The sequence below is a fragment of the Chiloscyllium punctatum genome, chromosome 33 (assembly GCF_047496795.1).
Source record: "Chiloscyllium punctatum isolate Juve2018m chromosome 33, sChiPun1.3, whole genome shotgun sequence".
NCBI lineage: Eukaryota > Metazoa > Chordata > Chondrichthyes > Orectolobiformes > Hemiscylliidae > Chiloscyllium > Chiloscyllium punctatum.
This window is the reverse complement of record NC_092771.1, coordinates 4916877-4939073: the sequence shown is the minus strand read 5'-3', so window position 1 is coordinate 4939073 and position 22197 is coordinate 4916877. Positions and strand designations below refer to the sequence as shown.

General features: G+C 42.4%; 1 protein-coding gene across 10 annotated transcripts in view; it reads right to left on the bottom strand.

The window, feature by feature from the left end:
- LOC140458359 (neogenin-like) overlaps positions 1-22197 on the bottom strand; it is a 206711-nt gene that overhangs the window by 95464 nt on the left and 89050 nt on the right. For all 10 annotated transcript variants that reach the window (XM_072552774.1, XM_072552782.1, XM_072552776.1 and 7 more), the window contains one exon: positions 1814-2089. In XM_072552774.1, the coding sequence (XP_072408875.1) occupies positions 1814-2089 (276 nt within the window). The remainder of the gene's footprint in view (positions 1-1813; positions 2090-22197) is intronic.

The following is a 22197-nucleotide window of genomic DNA, read 5'->3' as shown; positions in this document are numbered from 1 at the left end:
TCCCCATGCTGGGCTCATTCAGAAAGTAAAGAGGCATGGGATACACAAAAGTCTGGCTATCTGGAATTGGCTGATCCATAGGAGACAGAGGGTGGTAGTAGATGGAAAATATTCAGCCTGGTGCTTGGTGACCAATGATGTTCTGCAAGGATCGGTTCTGAGATCTCTACTCTTTGTGATTTTTATAAATGACGTGGATGAAGAAATTGAAGGGTCGGTTAGTAAGTTTGCCAATGACATGAAGGTTGGAGGAGTTTTGATAGTGTGAAGGGTTATTGTAGGTTGCAACGAGACATTAAGAGGATGCAGAACTGGGCTGAGAAGTGGCAGATGGAGTTCAACCTGGAAAAGTGTGAAGTGATTAATTTTGGAAGGCTGAATTTGAATGCAGAATACAGGGTTAAAGGCAGGATTCTTGGCAGTGTGGAGAAACAGCGGGATCTTGGGGTCCACATCCATAGATCTCTCAAAGTTGCTACCCAAGTTGATAGGTTGTTAAGTATGGTATGTTGGTTTTCATTAGCAGGGGGATTGAGTTTAACAGCCGCGAGATTATGCAGCAACTCTACACAGCCCTGGTTGGAATATTTGGAATATTATGAGGTCAGGTCACCTCATTATTGGAAGGATGTGGAAACTTTAGAGGGGGGGCAGAGGAGATTTACCAAGATGTTGCCTGGACTGGAGCGCATGTTTTATGAAGAAAGGTTGAGGTAGCAAGGGCTTTTTCATTGGAGTGAAGGTGGATGAGAGGTGACTTCATAGAGGTGTACAAGATGTTGAGAGGTTTAGATAGAGTGGATAGCCAGAGACGTTTTCCCACAGTGGAAATGTCTATCACGAGGGGGCAGAATTTTAAGATAATTGGAAGGATGTATAGGAGAGATGTCAGAGGTAGCTTTTTTATACAGAGAGTGGTAGGTGCGTGGAATGCACTGCCAGCAGTGGTAGTAGAGTCAGATACATTACGGACATCTAAGCGACTCTTGGATAGGCACATGGAAGATAGTACAATGAAGGGTTTAAAGATTAGTCTGATCTTAGAGTAGGATAAAAGGCGAGGGCAATATCAAGGGCCGAAGGGCCTGTACTATGCTGTACCGTTCTGTTCCATGAACTTGCACTCCAAGATCTCTTTGGTCAGCATCACTCCCCAGGACCTTACCACTAAATGTCTAAGTCCTGCCCGGATTTGCCTTTGCAAAATACAACTGCAGAAAGGGTAACAGTATAGATTTTAAAATTGTTTGCAGAATCAATCTGGAGTTCACTGAGGCAAAGGTTGCTTGCTACAGTGGAACATTGACAAAGTTTGAGAAAGTAAAGCTTACTTTACTTGACATCAATTTTGGAGTAACCCCAACTGTAACAGAATGACAGTTCACATTTACTTACCCATCATCTTACGCCCCCTGTGAGATTGCTGACAATGTTGAAATAAAAGCAGTTGGACACTGGATTAAAATTACCCAAACTCACTTCACAAACGCTGGGGTCATCATAGAGTCATACAGCACAGAAACAGACCCATTGGTTCAACAAATCCATGCCAACCGTAATTCCAAACTTAACTAGTCCCACCTGCCTGCGCTTGGGCCATCTCCTTGTAAACATTTCCCATTCAGTAATTATATAAATGTCTTTTAAATGTTGTAACTGTTACTGCAGGTCATTCCTCTGGCAAGTCATTCCACTCTCAAACAATGTTTTTTTTTAAAAATTGCCCCTGTGTCCACAGGTGAAAAACAGCAGCCTGACCATCGCCCCAGTTTTTTTTACATCACTCTACCCTAGTTGCTGGATAGACAGTTACCTGGTGAAATGGTGAGCTCTGTCTCTTCGCTCATTTTAGAGAGACCGGCGGTTTCCACAGAGCAGCGGTACGATCCAGCATCACTGTCAGAGACATTGCCGATCTCCAAGGAGCCACTGGGTAGTTTGAGGAACCTTCCTTCCAACACTACAGGCTGACGGTTGTGTTCCCACCTCACAAAAGGAACAAGATCACTATTCACCTCGCATCCTAACAGGGTGGTGTCGCCTTGATGCGCAGAGACAGCTGGGGGTTGACCACTGAATCGGGGAAGACCTGAAACAGGCAAGGACATGAATCACCTTACCCTGGATATAATACCAACAAACAAATTGTTATCAATCATCCTAACCACACAGACACAAAAGCACGCTTTACACAATGTTTCTTATCACTTCAGAGCATCCCAAAGAATTTTACAGACATTGAAACACTTTTAAAGCATAGTCACAGTTGTCATGCAGGAAACCAATTTGTGCACAGCCAGCTTCCACAAATCGCAATTAAATAAATATCTACATTGTCTGCTTTAGTAATGTTGATTGAAGAATGAATATTGTTTAGGACACCAGGGAATTTCCCTGCTCTCCATCAAGTCAATGGCTGTAGGAATTTCAAATCCTCCTGAGGGGGCAGGTGGGCATTCAGTTTAATGTTTCATCCGAAGTACAACATCTCTGATAGTGCAGCATTCCCTCAGTTACTGTACTGAAATGTCAGCCTCAATATTGTGTTCAAACTTCTGCAGTAGAACTTGACTCAGAGGTGACCTTGCATACCACTGAGCCAAGGCCAACACCTTGGAGGCAGGTCAGCAGGGATAGCTCTGATCAGGGTGACTCCAAGGAGAACTATCATAGCTCAGTCAATGAACAACATTTGAAATGTTCCAGATCAATGCAAAGGATTCAGGTTTGGTATCCTTCAAACATTATTTCCAGAGCTCTGAAGTGTGAACCGTCGGCCAAAAGTTTCAGTTCAAGAGAGAAGTTTATGGTCGGCTTGTAATAGATGTTTGAAACTTTTCTTGTTGGGAACCAAATTGAATGAAACAGGAAACTACAATAAGTTGAAAGGAACATTGCATTTTAAAAGTTATGGAACTATAGAAGGAGGATTCCTGAAGGAAGTCAGCATTCCAATCGTTAACAGTGAAAGAATTGAGTGCTTAGTTGAAGTTTTCCAAAGTATTGGAGGTCTTTTCTATAATTAACTACATGAGCACCAAACTATGAGTATTGGCCTGTGCTGCAAATTTATCAGAGTGTTAACATCATGTGCTAGTTTAACACTCAGACCATTTTTAGATCTATTTTGCAGTATAGTTTCATAGATTGCCCAACAAGTACATTTAGTACAAAAACAGAAACTGCGAGTGAAACTCAGCAGGTCTGGCAGCATCTGAGGGGAAAAAGCAGAGTGAACATTTCAAGTTCAATGATTCTTCATCAGAACTGGACTTGAAACTTTAATTCTGCTAAATCTTCACAGTGGCTGCCAGTCCTGCTAAATTTCGCCAGTAATTTCTGTTTTTGTTTTGGGTCTCCAACATCAGCAGTTCTTTGTATTATTTAGTTACATTTAATAGTGGGATTTGGAACACACTCCATTTAGAAGGATATCCTTAAGACCATAAGATATAGGAGCAGAAGGAGACCATTTGGCCTATTAAGTTTGTTCCACCATTCAAACACAGCTGATATGTTTCTCAAACCCATTCTCCAGCCTTTGCCTTGTAACCCTTGATCCCTTTACCAATCAAGAACCGGTCTCAGTCTTTAAGGCACTCAGTGACTTAGTCTTCACAGCATACTGTGGCAATTAGTTCCACAGATTCACCACCCTCTGGCTGAAGAAATTCCTCCTCATCTCAGTTCTAAAGGTTCATCTCTTCACTCTGAGGCTGTGCCCTCGGGGCCTAGTCTCTCCGAAGAGTGGAAACATCTTCCCCACATCTCCTCTATCTAGGCATCATCACGGTATTCTATAAGTTACAGTCAGGCTCCCCCTTCACCCTTCTAAACTCCATTGAGTACAGATCCAGAGTCTTCAACCGCTGCTCATATGACAAGCCCTTCACTCCTGACATCATTCTTGTGAACCTCTTCTGAACCCCTTCCAATGGCAGCACATCCTTCCTTAGATATGGGGCCAAAATTGCTCTCAACATTCCAAATGTGGTCTCACCAGAGCCTTATACAGGCTCAATAGTACATCTCTGCTCTTTTACTCTATCCCTCAAGAAATGAATGCTATCACTGCAATTGCCCAACTGCCAACAGAACCTGTAAGTTAGAGATATACTGCACAAAACAGACCCTTCAGTCCAACTCATCCATACCGACCAGGTATCCTAAATAAGTCAGGTCCCATTTGCCAGCATTTGGCCCATATCCCTCTAAACCCTTCCTCTTAAAGTTAACATTAAAGATCCTGAACTAGCACTTCTAAATGCTTTTTTGCTTCAGGTTTCCAAAGCCTTTCCCCATTTAGAAAATAGTTTATAGAGTCATAGAGATATACAGCATGGAAACAGACCCTTCGGTTCAACCCGTCCATGCCGACCAGATATCCCAACCCAATCAAGTCCCACCTGCCAGCAACCGTACCTCTCTTCTTCCTACCAAACTGTATAAGCTCACACTTTCCCACATTGTATTCTATCTGCCATTTCTTTGCCCAATCACCTAGCTTGTCTAAGTCCTTCAGTAACCTCCCTGTCTCCTCAACACTACCTCTCCCTCCACCTATCTTTGTGTCATCTGCAAACTTAGCAACAATGCCTTCAGCTCCTTTGTCCAGATTGTTAATGTATAACGTGAATAATTACAGACCCCTGTAAAACTCCACTAGTTACTGGTTGCCATCCTGAAAAGTCCCCTTTATCCCCACTCTCTGCCTTCCGCTAGTCAGCCAATCCTCTATCCATGCCAGTAGCTTGCCTCTAACATCATGGGCTCTTATCTTATTTAGCAACTTCCATGCAGCACCTTGTCAAAGGCCTTCTGGAATCCAAATACAGGTCGTTCTGCCTTAATACGCGTTTCTTTGATGTGAATTCACTGTAATGTGATTGACAAATTGGAGACGCTGTTTCTAAAGCACTAACATTTGAAGCATATATTGGTTATAATGCGATTCTGGCCCCATTAGTTTAAATGGTGCTGCTGTTGCACCATTTTCTTAGAGCGTGGAGTTGCACAAGAACAGAACTACCACATTATAGCAGAACTAACTGTAAATTATCCTCTATCTAACTTGCTCATTACTTCAAAGAATTCTTAGAGATTCATCAGGTATGACCTCCCCTTGACAAAGTCATGCTATTTTACTACATACTGTACTTCCAAGTACCTGCCATCTCATTCTTAATAATGGACTTCAAAATCTTCCCGACAACCAAGGTCAGGCTAACCGGCCTAGAATTTCCAATGTTCTGCCTCCCTTCTTCTTAGAGAGGGGTGTTACATTATCCAGTCCTCTGAGACCCTCCCTGACTCCAGTGATTGCTGAATGCCTCCGCAATCTCCTCAGCTATCTTCTTCAGAAGTCTGGGAGTAATCCATCCAGTCTGGGTGATTTAGTCATCACCAGACCTTTCAGCTTCCCCAGCACCTTTTCCTCAGTGATGGCCTCTACACTCAGCCATTGACTCTCTTGAATGGTATGCTGCAGGTCTCTTCCACCATGAAGACTGATGCAAAGTACCTATTCAGTTTCTTTGCCATTTCTTTGTTCCCCATTACTACTTCTCCAGCCCCATTTTCCAGCAATCCAATGTCTACTTTTGCCCTCTTTTATATATCCAAAAAAACTCTTGCCATCTTCTTTTAAATTACTAACTAGCTTACCCAGATTCTGTCTATTCCCCACCCGCCCTTCCCTCCTGCTGGCTTTTAAAGGCTTACCAATCAAAGTTTGTGAAAAGATTTGTAGCTCGGGTGCTCGTTGTTGTGGTTCTGTTCGCTTACCAATCCTCTGGCTTCCTTTATATGATTTTCCTTTTGTTTTTATACTGTCCCTGACTTCCCTTGTCAGCCATGGTTGCCTTGCCCTCTCCATAGTATGTTTCTTCTTCCTTAGGCTGAATTTCTGCTGTGCCTCTTGAATTACCCCACCAACCTTCTTCCCTGCTCAGCTCGCCTTCCAATCAACTCTGGCCAGCTCCTCCCTCATGTCTTTGTGGTTACATTTTCTCAACTGTAGTACAATTACATATGATTCCAGCCTCTATCAAAGCTCTCAATTCTGCACATTTGCATACCAACTCATTCATTTTCTACATGCTTTCTGGCAGAGGCTATGGTCTAGTGGTATAATCACTGGCCTGTTAACCCAGGGGCCCAGGTAAGGTTCTGGGGACTCAGGTTCAAATTCTGCCATAGAATTTAAATTCAATAAAAATCTGGGATTAAGACTCTAGTGACCATAATGACCATGTATCCATTGTCGATTGTGAGAAAACCCCACCTGGTTCACTAATGTCTTTTTGGGAAGGAAACAGGTGTCCTTACCTAGTCTGGCCTAAATGTGACTCTAGTCCCACAGAAATGTGGTTAACGCTTAACTGCAAATGAAGAGAATATTTCTTTCACTGATTTATTTCCTGCCTCCTCTTGTTCTCCTGATGCTGCTGTGTTACATTTCCATGGTGACCAGCATCCCAGTACATCATCCTATATCATCAAAGATGGTAACACAGCTAATTCCACCCTTTCTCCAGCAGGGGCAGTGATCAGAGTAGGAACTGCGCTGGTTGCTTTCCAGTTTAAACCCAGCCAGGTCACATCAGTGAAACTCAGTAGCAACTAGAAATAGAAGCAGGAGCTTTATATCCTCATACTATGTAGGACCTGTGGCAACACAAGAATTGTGGGAAGCTTATAGCTCTGATTACTCATTCTCTTCACAGTAAATAATGACATGACAAACACCAGCAATTCAGCATATCATTTTTTTTCTATTTTTATTCAGCTACATCCCGTGAATGAATTTTTAAAAAACAAACGAGAGGGAGAGGATGCAAGCCAGGGAGAATGCTGATCAATTCCAGCTGTGATCCAGCTTTCAACACACAAAGCACCAGTGCTCTCATCATTACCAGCTGTAAGAAAGAACAAACACTGAACTGATGATGAAACTAACAGGGGTAGGGGGAGAGCTGAGGAGGAAATTTTTATTCAAATTTAAATTTGAAGAGGGAAAAGAATCTCTTATTTTTTCCAAATACCAATGTGCAGAGTAAATGGAAACAGTGAGATATGTTTCCACTCCATGACCTAAGAGGAAAAGCACAGGAGGAGGCCATTTGAGCCTGCTTTGCCATTCAATACAATCATGGCTGATTAAACACTTCAATGCCTTTTAACCATCCCATCCCATAACCCCGTATGTCACTGGCAATCAGAAATCCATCAACCAACTCAAAGACTGAGCTTCTACAGCCACCTGTAAATTTCAAAGGTTACAACCTTCTGAGTTAAAAAAAAAGGTCCCTCATTGCTGACTTAAGTGGCTCCTCCTTATTTTAAATTATGCACCATGGTGCTAGTCTCCCCAACCACAGGAAACATAATAACATGACATCATTAATAAGATTCTGGAGGCTAATAGACCCATTGGCTACAAAGTTCAAGGTCAATATCCTAACAGCCTGAGTAATAACTCAGGGCCCTGGGATGCTCAAATAATAAGACCGCCCTCATCAATGATATCATAGACTAGTTTTATTAGGACCAGGCCTAATCCATATACTCCTGGCAATCAGGAAACTGTGGTTCTTTCAAAAGTCAAGAAAGATTTATGTCAGCACAGTTAGAATATCTTTCTCAGTAAAATTGGCACATGCTTTGAACAAAAATAACAGCTTGCACCCACCAAATAGCAGCTACAAACTTTGATAGGAAAAAAAATAGCAAATGTGTGAGGGGATCAGTTTGTCAGTGAAGAGCAAAGAGACATTTCTGTTCTGAGTGAGTGAATGAATTGAGGTAAATCCCCTCCTCTCCAAACTGATGGCTTAGAGAAATTCAGGAAAGTCCCTACCAAATTTGTGCACACACCTTTACAGGTATATCTCCATCTATATATAATACACACAATCATAAACGCACCAACATCTTCCCCCACATACAAACACATACTTCATCAAGTCTTTTTTCTATTCACGTCTTGCTTGTTTTAAATATTTCCAATATTATTCCACACCTCTGGAGCAGGTGAGACTTGAATCCTGGCCGATGGCTCAAATACAGGGACACTACTACTGTGCCACAAAAACCCTCTTCATCAAGTCTTTTTTATGTGGTACTTAACAATTGGCTACTGGAACTCCTACAGTAACTACATCCATTACTGATGTAGGTCTCTTCCCCACTCCCACTCTCCACCCTATGCATCAGAAAGCAATTTAATTCTTGGGACTCAAGTTGGATCTTAAAACTTCTCTACCTGGGCAATCCCAGTCAATCCCAAATCTATTTTCACAGACTATTCCTGTCATCTAGGAATCCTGCAACCCGTGCACTATTAATCGGTCTCAATTGCCTAGGAATCTCTTCAGTGGGCTCACCTGTTTTTCTTGGATATTTTAGTGTCAGTGTGCTATTGTCAGCAGAACATCCACAAACACAATCAGCAGCTTGTTGCCTGACAATCGATTGTTGCTCTGTGTGGTTTCTACATTTTGTGTCTCCAGTGTTCATTACGTATCAGTGTCAGAATGAAAAAGACACATTATTAAAGGGACAGGAGGCAGGAGAAAATAAACTGATAAAACTGGTTAAATGCCAAATTAGATTTTGGAGCTCAAAATGAGCAACATTTATGGGCCTCATTGTAAATCCTAAACCAGGAGGAAGCAGTCTGCTAAGATTCATAAGTGAGACCCAGGCTGAGGAGTGTGTTCCAGCAATGTAGCTCTCATTACTCATCCGGAATGGAACCAAAATTACTGTAGTCTGCAATCCACTCCAATTGATAGCAAGGAGACACTCTGCATCAGAGATTTTGTACCTGCATAGAAAAAGTATGGAATTGGAGTTCTGAGACCACCCAAGTCTTAATTCAAGTACAGTCAGACCAACAGATGTTTAGAACGTCCTGTTTGACTCCACAGTATAAGGCCACTCGATAGACTTGGAATCCAGCCAAACCCTCTTGAATTAAAATTTACAGAATTTCAAAGCAATGTTGAACTCTGTTAGCTACAACCAGAGACTAGTCTGAAAATCAAAATTCTGAAATTAGAAAAATCTTTGTTGCAAAAAACAAGTTGCATTGTATTGCCAAATAAAAGCTGCAAGAACTGATAGTGTAAATCAGTCAAAAATAGAAATTGCTGGAAAAGCTCAGCTCTGGCAGCATCTGTGGAGAGAAAAAAAGGAGTTTATATTTCAGGTCTAGTGGTTCTGACAAAGGGTCGCTGGAATTCTGTGCACTGATGCTGCCAGACCTGCTGAATTTTTCCAGCAATTTGTTCAGGAAAGGAAGACAGATGATTCAAAATTCTACAAAAGCGAATACAGAACTTATACAAAATCTGGAGACTGAGTGCATGCTCCGATGTAGATTGAATAGAGTGTGACCAACAGCCACAGAGGGAGGATACAATCTGGCAATGTTCAGTCACTGTTCACTGAGTCAGTGGGTCAACACTACAGACACTGCTACTCTGCTTATCCATCTTTTCAGCTCCAATGTCTGAGAGTAAAGTCAAACAAACCTCTAAGCTCAAACATGAACTATGTTGACTCTTCCCAGTGATATCCATCAAGTTCCAGCAGCTGTTTCCACCTGTCGCACTCTGTGTTATTGCTTCTGACAGCACCTTGTACTGTTCGGTGAGAAACATGTAAACATATACATTAGGAGCAGGAGAAGGCCACTCAGCCCCTTAAGCCAACTCTGCTATTTAATAAGATCATGGCAGATCTGATCGCCACCTCAAGTGTGCATTTGCAACTACTCGTGACAACATTTCATCCTCTTACTGAACAAGAAAAGTAGCCACCTCTAACTTAAAATACACAAGGACTCTGCTTCCACTGTGTAAGATTGTGTTTCGAAGACTCACAACCCGCAGAAAAAAAACTGCCTCATCTTTGTTTTAAATGGGCAACCCTGATTTTTAAACAATGACCCTTAGTTCTAGATTCACTCACACAAGGAAGCATCCTCTTCTCACCCATCATCTCAAGAGCGCTCAGATCTTAAGTATGTTTCAATTAAATCACCAACTACTCTTCTAAACTCTAGTGGATACAAGCCTAGCGTGCCCAACTGTTCCTTATCAGACAACCCTTCCAATCTAGTTATTCACCTAATAAACCTTCTCTCAAAGATCTCCAGCACATTTATATTCACTGCTGTTACCTCACTCTTTCGTCCCTTCCTACATGGATGAAACTGTTGGAATGGCATTGTCAGCAGGCAGTATTATCCTGGTTCTCACAGCCCGATGTGTGGAAGTCACAGTTGTTCATCCCTCTCCCTTTGGAAGAAGTACAAAGCTTCCACTTGGCAACTGACGGACAGAATCATACATGTGGTCTCACCATATGCCTTATATACTGTAGTCAGGGATACTCCTTAGTACAATTTGCTTTCTGTGGTTAAGGTGCAATAAAATTGCTTTCCTCCAACACAGCCGTGTATTCATCACATCTTCTCCCGAAGTCAGGTTCACCAAAACCAGTAATTAAGGATTGCATTATTTGCACTGAAAGTTGGGTCTGTCACTAGAGGACAGAGAATGAAGGAAAGAGAAGTTTGGAAAAGAACCATACTGTGATGCAGAGAACATTTTTTACACAGCAAGCTATGCTGCTTGAAAGGATTGTGGAAGCAGTTTTAATAGTAACTTTCAAAAGCAAATGGCATAAAATCACTGAAAAGGAAAGATTTTCAGGGCAATGGGGAACTAATCAGATAGCCCTTTACAGTGTCAAGCCAGACACAACAGGCTAAATAGCCACTTTCTGTATAGTATGATTCGACAATTTCAGCTTTTTACATTAGTGCCATTTCAGTTGTATGTGCCAGTGGTTGCAAGGAGCTCCATACTGTCGTAACCTGAGCCGTGAAGGACAGCAAAAGAATAATGAGTTTCTGTATTTAAGGTGAATTTGACTCATTTCCAGAGCACAGTATCAGTTAAGTAAAGGTGAAGTAGTAGAAAAGAAGTGGAGTGAGGCGGGGGGGCGGGGAGAGGTGGGGGGGGGATGTCACAGGCATATCACTGATGGGGAAGCAGTTTGACTGGATGAACTTAAAAGAACATGAAGCTATATACTCAAAAATCCAGTCAGCAGCTTTATGTAAACAAAAAGCATTAACATTAAGTCTTATTGAGGAAAATAATTTAACAGCGCTGGGGGTCTGACCAGAATACGTCACTGTGTCCAAGTCCAGCAGTGTTTTAAAAATCTATGATTGAGGAATACTATGGATTGTGGAGGAGATGGGGATCAGTATGAGACCAGGATAAAAGTAAAAGAGCTAAGAAGAGAATTTCTTCATAAGGGGTATTCCCAGAAAACAATTGACAATGACTTAAACACAAATATGAAAGTGAAATATCACAATACTTCCAGCATCTTTTGCTTTTATTTTACATTTCCCACATTCACCATTGTTTCTTATTGCTGAAAAACTCCAAAATGATGGAGAAGATTGTTCACAGCTACAGCATTGAGGCGAGAGATCAGCTGGAGCAGTCCTGAGATGTGGGCACACAGAAAATGTGGCATGGGCACTGGTGTGTACAAACTGTGGAATGAGAGCTAGAGAAATGAGCAAACTGGGAAGAATGCTTCCCTGATTCCCGCCATTGTTTTCATCTCCCCATCACAGGAAATAGCTATTTGGTATTACCATGATCAAATACTTCTGGCATTTTAAACATCTCAATTAGCACCAAACTTGGGAGAGCACTGACAGAATTGTTGGGTCATAGCTATTCTGCTGCTTTAAAGTAAAACAATTTAACTTTTTCCCCTTTAAGAAACAGTTCGGTGCGATCTTCATACTGACCGACAAAAGAGGACATCTCCATAGCAACACCAGTGTCAAAGAAACTGTTCCAATTCAAGGAAGCTGAAAAATGTGTCAATTAGAGATAGGGCATCAAAGTACAGGCTACACAAAACCTCAGCAGGCTTTAAATCTTCTTTTAGACTATCACCTCATCTCCCTTCAACATACTAAAATCAGCTTGCACCTTAAAGGGGAAAGCATGTGTAAGGGAAGTACATTTGTTCAAAGAGCTTTTCGTTGTTGAAGAAAATGATACACTTTCTTCAATTCTTTTGATTCTTAGTTTGAAAAGAACATCAGCTTTACTGACGATAAGGAGACTGAAAGGATCTCTCTCCTTGTTGCTGATCCCAACAGAATGATGCAGCACAGGAGGAGGCTATTCAACCTATTGTGACTGTGCTGGCTCTTTGAAATCTTTTTTGCATTAGTGCCACTTTCCTCACACCCAGAAAACCTTTCCTTTTCAGGTACTGATCCAATTCCCTTGGGAATGTTCCTGTTAAATCTGCTCCCACCACTCTTTCAAGCAGCACATTCCAAAATTTAAAACAAAGAGACACCAACGCAAGCACATAGGTGAGAGTTTGCCAACCAAGAGAAATTCATCCGTGCAGTCTGTAGCATTATTTCACTTAGATGGACAGTTGCTGGAAAATACAGATTTAGATTTTTTTGGTGAGGTGCAGCGGGCAGCGAGGCATAATTACCCAGAGCTTTCTTCTTACCAGGATGATATAAGTAAAGACAATCAATTAATTCAAAGGGAATTGGATGGACATTTGCAGGAAATGAATGTGCAGGGCCACAGGGATAGGATGGGGCAGTAGGACTGACTGGATTGCTCCACACAGAGTTGACATGAGCCTAATGGACTGAATACCCGCCTTCTGTTACTAGGTGGCTCTCATTTGCAGAACTACAGCCATTCATAAAAACTGCAACAGAGGTTTACCAGTCAAGCTTAATCCCACATTGATGTCACACCAGTTGAAACATATTTTCTGATGCCATTCAGAGAGCAAGAGAGTTTAATGACTGGACAGATGCATCGATATTAAGTGCTGAAAAATAATCCCAAGAACAGTTAGGATCATTGCACAGTGAGGTGTTTTCAATTAAAAATGTGGAGATCGAGTTGGGTGTGCAGACAAAGCACACTTGGGAAATGTGGTCACGTTGTACAGCACAAGATGGCAAAGTAAACAAAACTCAAAAGCAGAGAAGGAAACAATGTTAACACTCACTATCACACACCCACACTTAAACACAACTCAGAACCCCCACCTGGACACACATGCCTCAGCCAACACACCAGCTGCTCAGCGTGTGCACACCTTTGAATAAAGGCAAAATACTGTGGATGTTGGAAATCTGAAACAAAGAGAATGCTGGAGAAACTTGGGGGTCTGGTAGCATTTGTGAAGAGAGAAACAGAGTTAATGTGTTGAGTCAAGTTTGACTCTTCTTCAGACTCTAAAGAAGAGTCATACTATACTCAAAATGTTCACTCTGTTTCTCTCTTTACAAATGTTGCCAGACCTGCTGAATTAGACATACACACTCTCCAGTCAGCACACACGCACATACATCCTGCTGAGCACACACAGACCCATTCAAACATATACACGGACCACCCAGTGTATGCACATACACTGGTCAGTTTACACAGACCCCACTCTGTACACACTCAAACACTCCATTCAACACACAGTATACATAAACCTCTGGTCAGCAAACGTGCACACAAACACAGACATTGTTCAGTACACATACTGACACATTGTTCAGCTCACACAGAAAATCATGCTAATTATGCTCCTCCCTCAAATTTTCCTCATTAATGTGTACGATACATGGGCACATATGCATGTAGCTATGTAACTATTCTATATTTCAACACTGAATTCATTAAAGCTTTTTTCAGTCTCCATTCAGAATACAAATTTCGATGTGGAAGAATCAGAAGATTCCTCGTCATTTTGCTGTTACTTGTCAGCTCACCAATCTATATCTTCTGCAAACTTTCAGTAAGAACACTGAACTCACTATGCACGTTTGACAGAGTCTCTCCTTGTCTGTTCCTGCATCTCATTCAAATCTGAGAGCTGGTGAGTTTTAAAGGGAGTCAAGGCAAAGGTAGTGAAAGTGAGCAATAATGTGATGGATACAGACTTTAAAACAGGGAGGATGCAAAATACAGGAATTTAAGAGGAACAAGAGGGGAAAATTAAGACTAGCAATAACTAAGAGTAGAATCAATAAATGGAGCAGGACAAGAAAGATTGCGAGGTAGTGATGGAAGGTAAAATTATAAGGAAAGGAAATAAAATGTCAAGATTTTTCTCATACACTCTTCAGTATTGTCACAGGGATGTTAAAAGAACAGATTTGAGCAGAATTCAATCCTTCATTGGAAGCAGGTACTGTAAAAAGAAAAACACTTACCTGAAGAAAACACATCAGGTCTTTATAAGTAAAAATTATTCCATAGAATCCCAACAGTGTAGAAGCAGGCCATTTGGCTCATCAAGTACACACTGACCCTCCAAAGATCATCTCACCCAAGCCCACTCCCCTACCCTATCCCTGTAATCCTGCATTTCCCATGGCCAATCCACATAGCCTGCACATCGCTAGACACCATGGGACAATTTACCATGGCCAATCCACCTAACTGCACATCTTTGGACTGGGAAGAAACCAGAGCATGCGGAGGTAACACACAAAGTCACGGGGTGAACATGAAAACTCCAAACAGACAGTCACACGAGGATTGAGTCAAACCAGTGTACCTAATGTTGTGAGGCAGCAGTGCTAACCACTGTTCCGACCTTTTGGTATTTTCATGGTATTGGTGAATGCTAACTGGTCTTGAATATTACTAACAGTGAGTCTGGAATCAATGAATTCTGACGGTTTAGGTTTGGACTAATGTAAAAAGTGGAATGGTTGGTGCAAACTGGCTGACTGAATTAGAGAGAGAGAGAGAGAGATCCCACTGTGCAAAATGGTAATTATTGTTCACATCTCTTAATAAGGCCTCCAGGCCAGTAAACAGTATAAAATGTCATTCATCACTCTTTTATCTACATTCTCATTTTTTCCCCTTATCTCACTAATTTCAGCAGTTCATCTAATTCCCCATCCATTAAGGGTCCACGGTAAACACAAGCGCCAACTAGTTTGGCAGCAAACTGCTGTTGGGCTGGACTCTGAAGGGAGGGTTCAGTGACACCCAGAAATTTCCAGTCAGGGTGGGGAGAGGAAGTGAGGGCTTGACATCCATCTGAAAGGGAAAGTTCAGTAAAACATAAAAACTCCATAAAATCCAGAGAAACACACAGTTTCACTAAGTTATACATAACAGAAGTCCTTCTGTTTAACCCAGATGGCCCAGCCAGCTGGGTTATACTGGAGCCTAATTTTCAGCTTTACATAGACACTGGGTTCTGGCTGCTGTCAACTTGTAAGTTTTATTTTGACTTATTTGACTCTGAAGATGGGGAAGGACTGGTAATTGAGCAAAAGAGTAGGGTGGAATCATACCAGCCCTATAGAGGCAGCTTAGAAAGCACAGGTAGGAAACCTGGAACTCCACACGTTAACATGTTCCTGCCTCCAGGAGATCTTCCTGGAGATAGAATCTTTACAGCAGTGGCTGCCTGCCTTGTTGCAGCAGGTTTCCAACTGACGTACTTAAAGGACTAATTAATCATTACCTTTAGACATCGCTGGAATCTTGTGAGTGGCACATGGATTCCATAATGTGTTGCAATCCACTGTGTCCACTCCAAGGAAGCTGACAGTATGCTCCTTACAACAGGTGCCTGGAGCTGTTATTTTGGGCTGTGGAAGAGTTTACCAGGAGCAAATCGCAAGACTGATGTTTTCCCATATCGCTGCTGCCTTGCCAATGAGTGAAGGATTATAAAGGTAGATGTCGCCAATGGCCACACGCAATGAACCTTCCATAAGTGCCACAGATGTTGCAAGCAGCAGCACTGCCTCTCTGCCATTCCAGTGTCTGGTGTGCAACAGTTCTCTCACAGCAGTCAGGCCTGGAGTGAGCCAAGAGAACCCGCTCTGCTGCCTCAGGAACTGGCTGGTTTTCTTTAATTGGACTGCAAATATAGAGGTTGCATCTTAACTCTATGCCTCCTGGAAGATTCCCCATGCCAGTGCACACCTTGTCCTTATGGATTGAGAACCCGGAAATGTTCCTAATGCCTGAAAATGTTTAAAGGAGCTGCCTGCAGTGTCTACACACAGCCCACTCAGTTAGTCTGTTCCACACCAGTACAGACATCTGCTCCTTGGAAAATGTTCAAAATCTTAACCACAGGTGTCAGCAGATGTGAAGATCACATCAGAGCTGAGGTAGTGAGAATATTGCAGAAAATGCCATAAAAATTGCCATGACACATCTACCTTTCTGGAGATGGAAGTCCAGACTGATTTGGCTGCTGTCTAACCCAGGTTTCCCTGAGGTGAGCTGAACTCCAGCGATGCTTTGGTCTGACAGGCTCTTGCTGTAAAAGGCCCATCTAGAATATAAAGAGTGCACTAGGCAGCAGACAACCAACTTCTGCAGCATAATAATGCGGGATGATTTGTAGTCTAACTTCATGATGTAAAGTAATAATAAACTCTGGAATGGCTGGAACTAAACAGCAGTGAACTCAATCCTATTCTCCTACTGCTTGCAGAGCAGGCTGGGAGCTCATTGAAGTTCCTGGAATAAAAGGAAAGCTGGCAGTCATTTGTGTGGTAGTTAATCAATAACAGATTTGGTTAACATATAAAATGACTGCACAGACAAAAGCCAGCTGAACAGTGACAGAACAAAACTTTCCAGTTGGACAAAGCAATCATTGGTGAACACAGAAAGTAAAATGTTAAACAGTACCTTGTTTTGTGCCCTGGTCGTCTCTTGCCCACAGTGGGTTTTAACTGTTGCTGGCAATGCTGAGTATGCCAGGGATCAATCTCTCAGCTGTATAGTGACATCATAAAAGCTTCTGATGTCTGAAAATGAAACTCCTTTATTCATTTCTACTCACACCATTGTATACGTCAGCCTTGGATTCAGATACACCAGCAAACACATACACTCCCTGTGAGTCCATGTGTACATACGACATACTCTCTCTCATTCCCATATCTTTCCAGACACACATAGTCCCAGACCTATGTATACACACAGAGACACACTTACAGTCCCATACCTACATACGCATACACACACCTCTCCCCCTCATTCCCATACATACACAGACACACACATTCCTAAACATATGCCGGCATACACAGCCCCATACCTAGACATACACACCTCTCCCTCCCATATGTACACAGACATACACACTCCCATACATAGGCAGAAAAACACAGTCCCATATGTACACAAACACCCACACAGTCCCACAGATATGTAGACACACCCACTCAGTTCCATACATAATATCTTGAAGGTGATAACCTTCATTAGGCACTGTTCGACATTTTCACTCTCATTACAATCCCTCCCAACATTTGAGAGGTATGTGTCCTCAGATTATCATTCCTGAATCCTGCCTTCACCACAGACATGCAATCGCACACAATCGTGAACACATGCATACCTTGGCCCACATGAGTATACCCACGTACCGTCACACTCATACAAACAAGAAAAATATTTGCATACACCAAGAATTTATGATCTAAAATGCACTGCCTAGAAACGTGGGACGGGCAGGTTAAATGGAGTCATTCTTAGATTAGATTCCCTACAGTGTAGAAACAGGCTCTTCGGCCCACCAAGTCCAAACTGACCCTCTGAAGAGTAACCCACCCAGACTCATTCCCCTCTTGCCTCCTAATGCACCTATCACTATGGGCAATTTAGCATGGCCAATTCATCTGACCTGCACATCTTTGGACTGTGGGAGGAAACCGGAGCACCTGGAGGAAACCCAGGCAGACACAGGGAGAATGTGCAAGCGCCACACAGACAGTCGCCCGAGGCTGGAATCGAACCCAGGTCCCTGGTGCTGTGAGGCAGCAGTGCTAACCACTGAGCCACCGTGCCGCCCTCAAAATGTCTTGAGGACATTTGATGACTTTATAAAAAAGAACAATGTGCAGGGTTAGTTGGGAATAGACAGGAGATTGGCAATAAGTTACAATGGTCAGACATGATAGGTGCACAGCCTTCTTCTGCAATGTAGGAATTTTGTGATTCACACACACGGCCCGTCACTCCCACATGGACACAGACACACACCCCGTCACTCCCACACCTTCACAGACACATACGCCCCGTCACTCCCACACGGACATAGGCACAGACACACACGCCCCGTCATTCCCATACGGACACAGACACACACGCTCTGTCATTCCCACAACACAGACACCAACACTCTCATTCCCAAACTACACAGACACAAATACTTTCATTCGTTATACATACTCACATACACAGATATTCTCACTCCCACACTTAGGCATACACAATTTTTAACAGATCCATCCTATTGATAAGTGTCTCAATTAGAGTGGTGCTGGAGAAGCACAGCAGGTCAGGCAGTATCCGAGGAGCAGGAAAATCGATGTTTCGGGCAAAAGCCCTTCATCAAGAATTCCCTTCCCAAAAGCTCTTCATTCCTGATGAAGGGCTTTTGCCCGAAACGTTGATTTTCCTGCTTCTCGGACGCTGCCTGACTTGCTGTGCTTCTCCAGCACCACTCTAAACTAGACTCTGATTTCCAGCATCTGCAGTCCTCACTTTTGCCATCCTATTGATAAGTCAGTCTTTATTCACTCACTCAAGGGCTTATCTGAGCAGCACAAGATTAGACTTTATGCTTGAGACAACCAGCAACAAGAGTCATTTACGTGTAATATTGCTATGCCAGTGACTCTCCTGTTGTTTAGGACAATCTAACTTTCTCCCAGTTCAGTCAGCTCCCTGGCCTACCCCAATCCATATGAAAAATTAGTGCGTCAGACAGGATCTCACTCGACAACCAAACCCAAGATGAACAGCAGCTCAGATAGTGGAGATCTTAATCACGGACTGCCATCATGGCAAAAACACTTCAAAACGTATCCAACATCATGGTGGACTCCAGGACTCTCTATTTTACCATCTCCCCTGCTCCCTCCACTCTCACCTCCAACAAAGGTGAGGATGTGAAGGACATCTCATTACCAAGCTGCTCCCTCCCTATCTCTCTGTGGTTTTCTTCCTATTATACCTTCTCCATGAGGAAATCCTATTTACACAGCAAGTGGTTAGGATCTGGAATGTACATCCCAAGAGAGTTGGAGGCGCAGCATCAATCCATGGCTTTCAAGGTGGAATGAGGTTATTGTTTGAAAAATATTTAGGGCAAGAAGAAGGTAGAAGAGAGGGACTGAGTGAATTGTTCCTTCAGAGGGCCAGCATTGATGCATTGAGTTAAATGGCCTTCTTCAATGTTGTATTAATTTGATGATTTTCAATTTGGCTCCTGCTAACCAACAGAAGTCCCTTACAGTCCTCATGTTAGCTGTCATAGTAAACAGTTTCTCTCCTCAGGGACTATCCCTTCTTTTTTTAGAACTGATGCCATTGACCAGATCGCTTGAAAAACTCATCAACACAGCATCTAGCCCATCTCCATGCCCATCTCACTAACCCTATATCCTCCTTTTCCTCTCCACATGCTCAAATATGTTGCCTGTTATCCTAAGCCTGATATAACTGTCTAAAGTTTGCTGTACATCTTGGTGCTGATGGTATTGCTGAACATTCAGAGTCTTTCACTTCAATCACCCCATGTCAGTGCATTCCCAAGTAAACTGCAACACTAGACAAGAACAGATTGAAGATCCACAGCAACCCTGAACTCCAATAGCATTGGATAGTTCTCTGATATTTCAATGAGACTGTAACATGCTAACAGGTCCAGCTTCATCATGATTGATTTGGATGCAATATCCAATGACATGCAGTTCTGTGCCACAGAATTCTAAGCATAGTCCAATCCTGGTCGAAAGCTGACTGCACAGCAAACACTTCTATTGCTGTAAAATTTCACTCAGCCAAAGCAGAACTGGAAAAAGTGTTATTAATCATATTCTCAAGGAACCATGACCACAGCCCTGCCACTAGCCTAACTCACGAGTCCCAAGATAAAACCATAATTGACTGCTGTGTCTCCCTCTACTTCCTTCACAAATCAACTGAACTCTTGCTCCAGTTCCATGGCAACTGACAGTATCCACTCTATATCCATGGTCATTCTTCACCAAGCAGCTTAGACAGACTGTGATATCAGATAATGTCATCATTCAGGCCTTAGTTTGACAATAAGAACTTTCCAAGCTTCATGCAAACATCATGGAAACACATCCACTCATAGAAGATGAAGTTAAAAAATAACCAGATATCTGCAAACAGCACAGAATCTGCACCCTTTCACCAAAGTGTTAATTGCCCTATCAGTTCTCTGGAGGCACCATAAAGCTTCACACTGTATCTAGCCGAAGGACAGACAATAAACCCTAATGCCCTTTTCAGAGTGAGAATACAACAACAGCAGGTCCAACAGCTGTCAGTTATCCTGCTGCTCACTACATTTTCCCCAATTTGTTCCACAGTACCTCCTTTAATTTCAGAATTTAAAGCAAAGTATCTCACACTACAATGCAACTTCATCAGAAGCAGTTTCAATGCATAATTCCAAGGGAGAATCATTCAGTTATGTTAAGTCATACCTAATGGGACAGACCTTGAACAGATCTAGCAATTCAAGACTGAGCATCCATGAGGCATGTGGGCCTTCAGCAGTGGCTGAATCATATTCCAATACAATGTGCAACGTCAGGCCTTTGCATGTCCCACCCTCTGCAATCACCATCAAACTAGGGGATTAACCTTAGTTCTATGAAGAGTGCAGAAGGACAGGCAGGAACAGCACCAGGAACTCTTAAACCGGAAGTGTTAACCTAGTGAAGCTACAAAACAATCCATAGCAAACAGAATAAGCATCAAATAATAGAGATAAGTGACTTCACTTGGTCACAAAGACTGGTTGACAATGAAACAATTTAATGGAGGAAATGGCTCCAAAATTATCCCACCCTCAATGATGGAGGAGCCCAGCACATTGGCATAACAAATAAGGCTGAAGCATTTGAAATAACTTTTCAGTCATAAATGCCAAGTAGTTGATCCATCTCTTCTTCCAGAGGTCCAAGTAACACAGATGAGAGTCTTCTGCCAGTTTGATTCACTCTTCATGGTGACAAACAATGACGAAGTACACCAGATACTGCAAAGGGCTAGTGACCATAATTCTATTAGATTTAAAATAATGATAGAAAAGGATAGACCAGATCTAAAAGTAGAAGTTCTAAATTGGAAGAAGGCCAATTTTGACTGTATTAGGCAAGACCTTTCGAAAGCTGATTGGGGGCAGATATTCGCAGGAAAAGGGACAGCTGGAAAATGGGATAACCTTCAGAAATTAGATAACGAGAATCCAGAGAAAGTATATTCCTTTTAGGGAGAAAGGAAAGGCTGGTGGGGAAAAGGGAATGCTGGATGACTAAAGAAATTGAGGGTTTGGTTAAGAAAAAGAAAGAAACATATGTAAGGTATAGACAGGATAGATCAAGTGAATCCTTAAAAAAGTATAAAGGCAATAGGTGTATACTTAAGAGGGAAATCAGGAGGGCAAAAAGGGGACATGAGATAGCTTTGGCAAATAGAATTAAGGAGAAACCAAAGGGTTTATACAAATACATTAAGGTCAAAAGGGTAACTACGGAGAGAATAGGGCCCCTCAAAGATCAGCAAGGCGGCCTTTGTGTGGAGCTGCAGAAAGTGGGGGAGATACTAAATACGATTTTTGCAACAGTATTTACTGTGGAAAAGGATATGGAAGATATAGAAAGTAGTGAAATAGATGGTGATACCTTGCAAAATGTTCATATTACAGAGGAGGAAGTGCTGGATGTCTTGAAACGGTTAAAAGTGGATAGATCCCCAGGACCTGATCAGGTGTACCCGAGAACTCTGTGGGAAGCGGGAGAAGTGATTGCTGGGCCTCTTGCTGAGATATTTGTATCATCGATAGTCACAGGTGAGGTGCCAGAAGACTGGAGGTTGGCTAACGTGGTACCACTATTTAAGAAGGGTGGTAAGGACAAGCCAGGGAACTATAGACCAGTGAGCCTGACTTCAGTGGTGGGCAAGTTGATGGAGGGAATCCTGAGGGACAGGATGTACATGTATTTGGAAAGGCATTGACTGATTAGGGATCGTCAACATGGCTTTGTGCGTGGGAAATCATGTCTCACAAACTTGATTGAGT